Source organism: Cyprinodon variegatus, unplaced genomic scaffold (assembly GCF_000732505.1).
Source record: "Cyprinodon variegatus isolate N-32 unplaced genomic scaffold, C_variegatus-1.0 Scaffold1022, whole genome shotgun sequence".
Lineage (NCBI taxonomy): Eukaryota > Metazoa > Chordata > Actinopteri > Cyprinodontiformes > Cyprinodontidae > Cyprinodon > Cyprinodon variegatus.
The window spans coordinates 58,816-59,305 of record NW_015151475.1 but is presented as its reverse complement, the minus strand read 5'-3'; the positions used below and the strand labels follow the sequence as shown (position 1 = coordinate 59,305).

The 490-nt window shown below is 49.0% G+C and overlaps 1 protein-coding gene across 1 annotated transcript in view; it reads left to right on the top strand.

Moving 5' to 3' along the window:
* LOC107100870 (minor histocompatibility antigen H13-like) overlaps positions 1-490 on the top strand; it is a 3,813-nt gene extending 3,323 nt beyond the window's left edge. Inside the window, exon 4 of the mRNA XM_015399532.1 lies at positions 382-490. Coding sequence (XP_015255018.1) covers positions 382-447 — 66 coding nt within the window. The 3' untranslated portion in view covers positions 448-490. The remainder of the gene's footprint in view (positions 1-381) is intronic.

The window sequence follows — 490 nt, the reverse complement described above, 5'->3', positions numbered from 1 at the left end:
ATCCGGTAGAATGTTCTGCTGGATGATCCGGTAGAATGTTCTGCTGTTGATCCGGTAGAATGTTCTGCTGTTGATCCGGTAGAATGTTCTGCTGTTGATCCGGTAGAATGTTCTGCTGATGATCCGGTAGAATGTTCTGCTAATGATCCGGTAGAATGTTCTGCTGATGATCCGGTAGAATGTTCTGCTGATGATCCGGTAGAATGTTCTGCTGATGATCCGGTAGAATGTTCTGTAGAATGTTCTGTAGAATGTTCTGGAACCTGCAGTAGAAGCTGGTTTGAAACGCGGTTCAGACGCTTCAGTCTGAGCAGAATCAGGTTCTGCAGATGGAGTTGTTCTGACGTAGTGTCTCCGTCCCACCTGTCCCCTCTCCTCCAGGTGTTTGGGACCAACGTCATGGTAACGGTGGCCAAGTCATTCGAGGCACCAATCAAACGTAAGTGATGGTCCAGAGCTCCTCCTGCTCCCCCTGATGTCCTGATCCAGT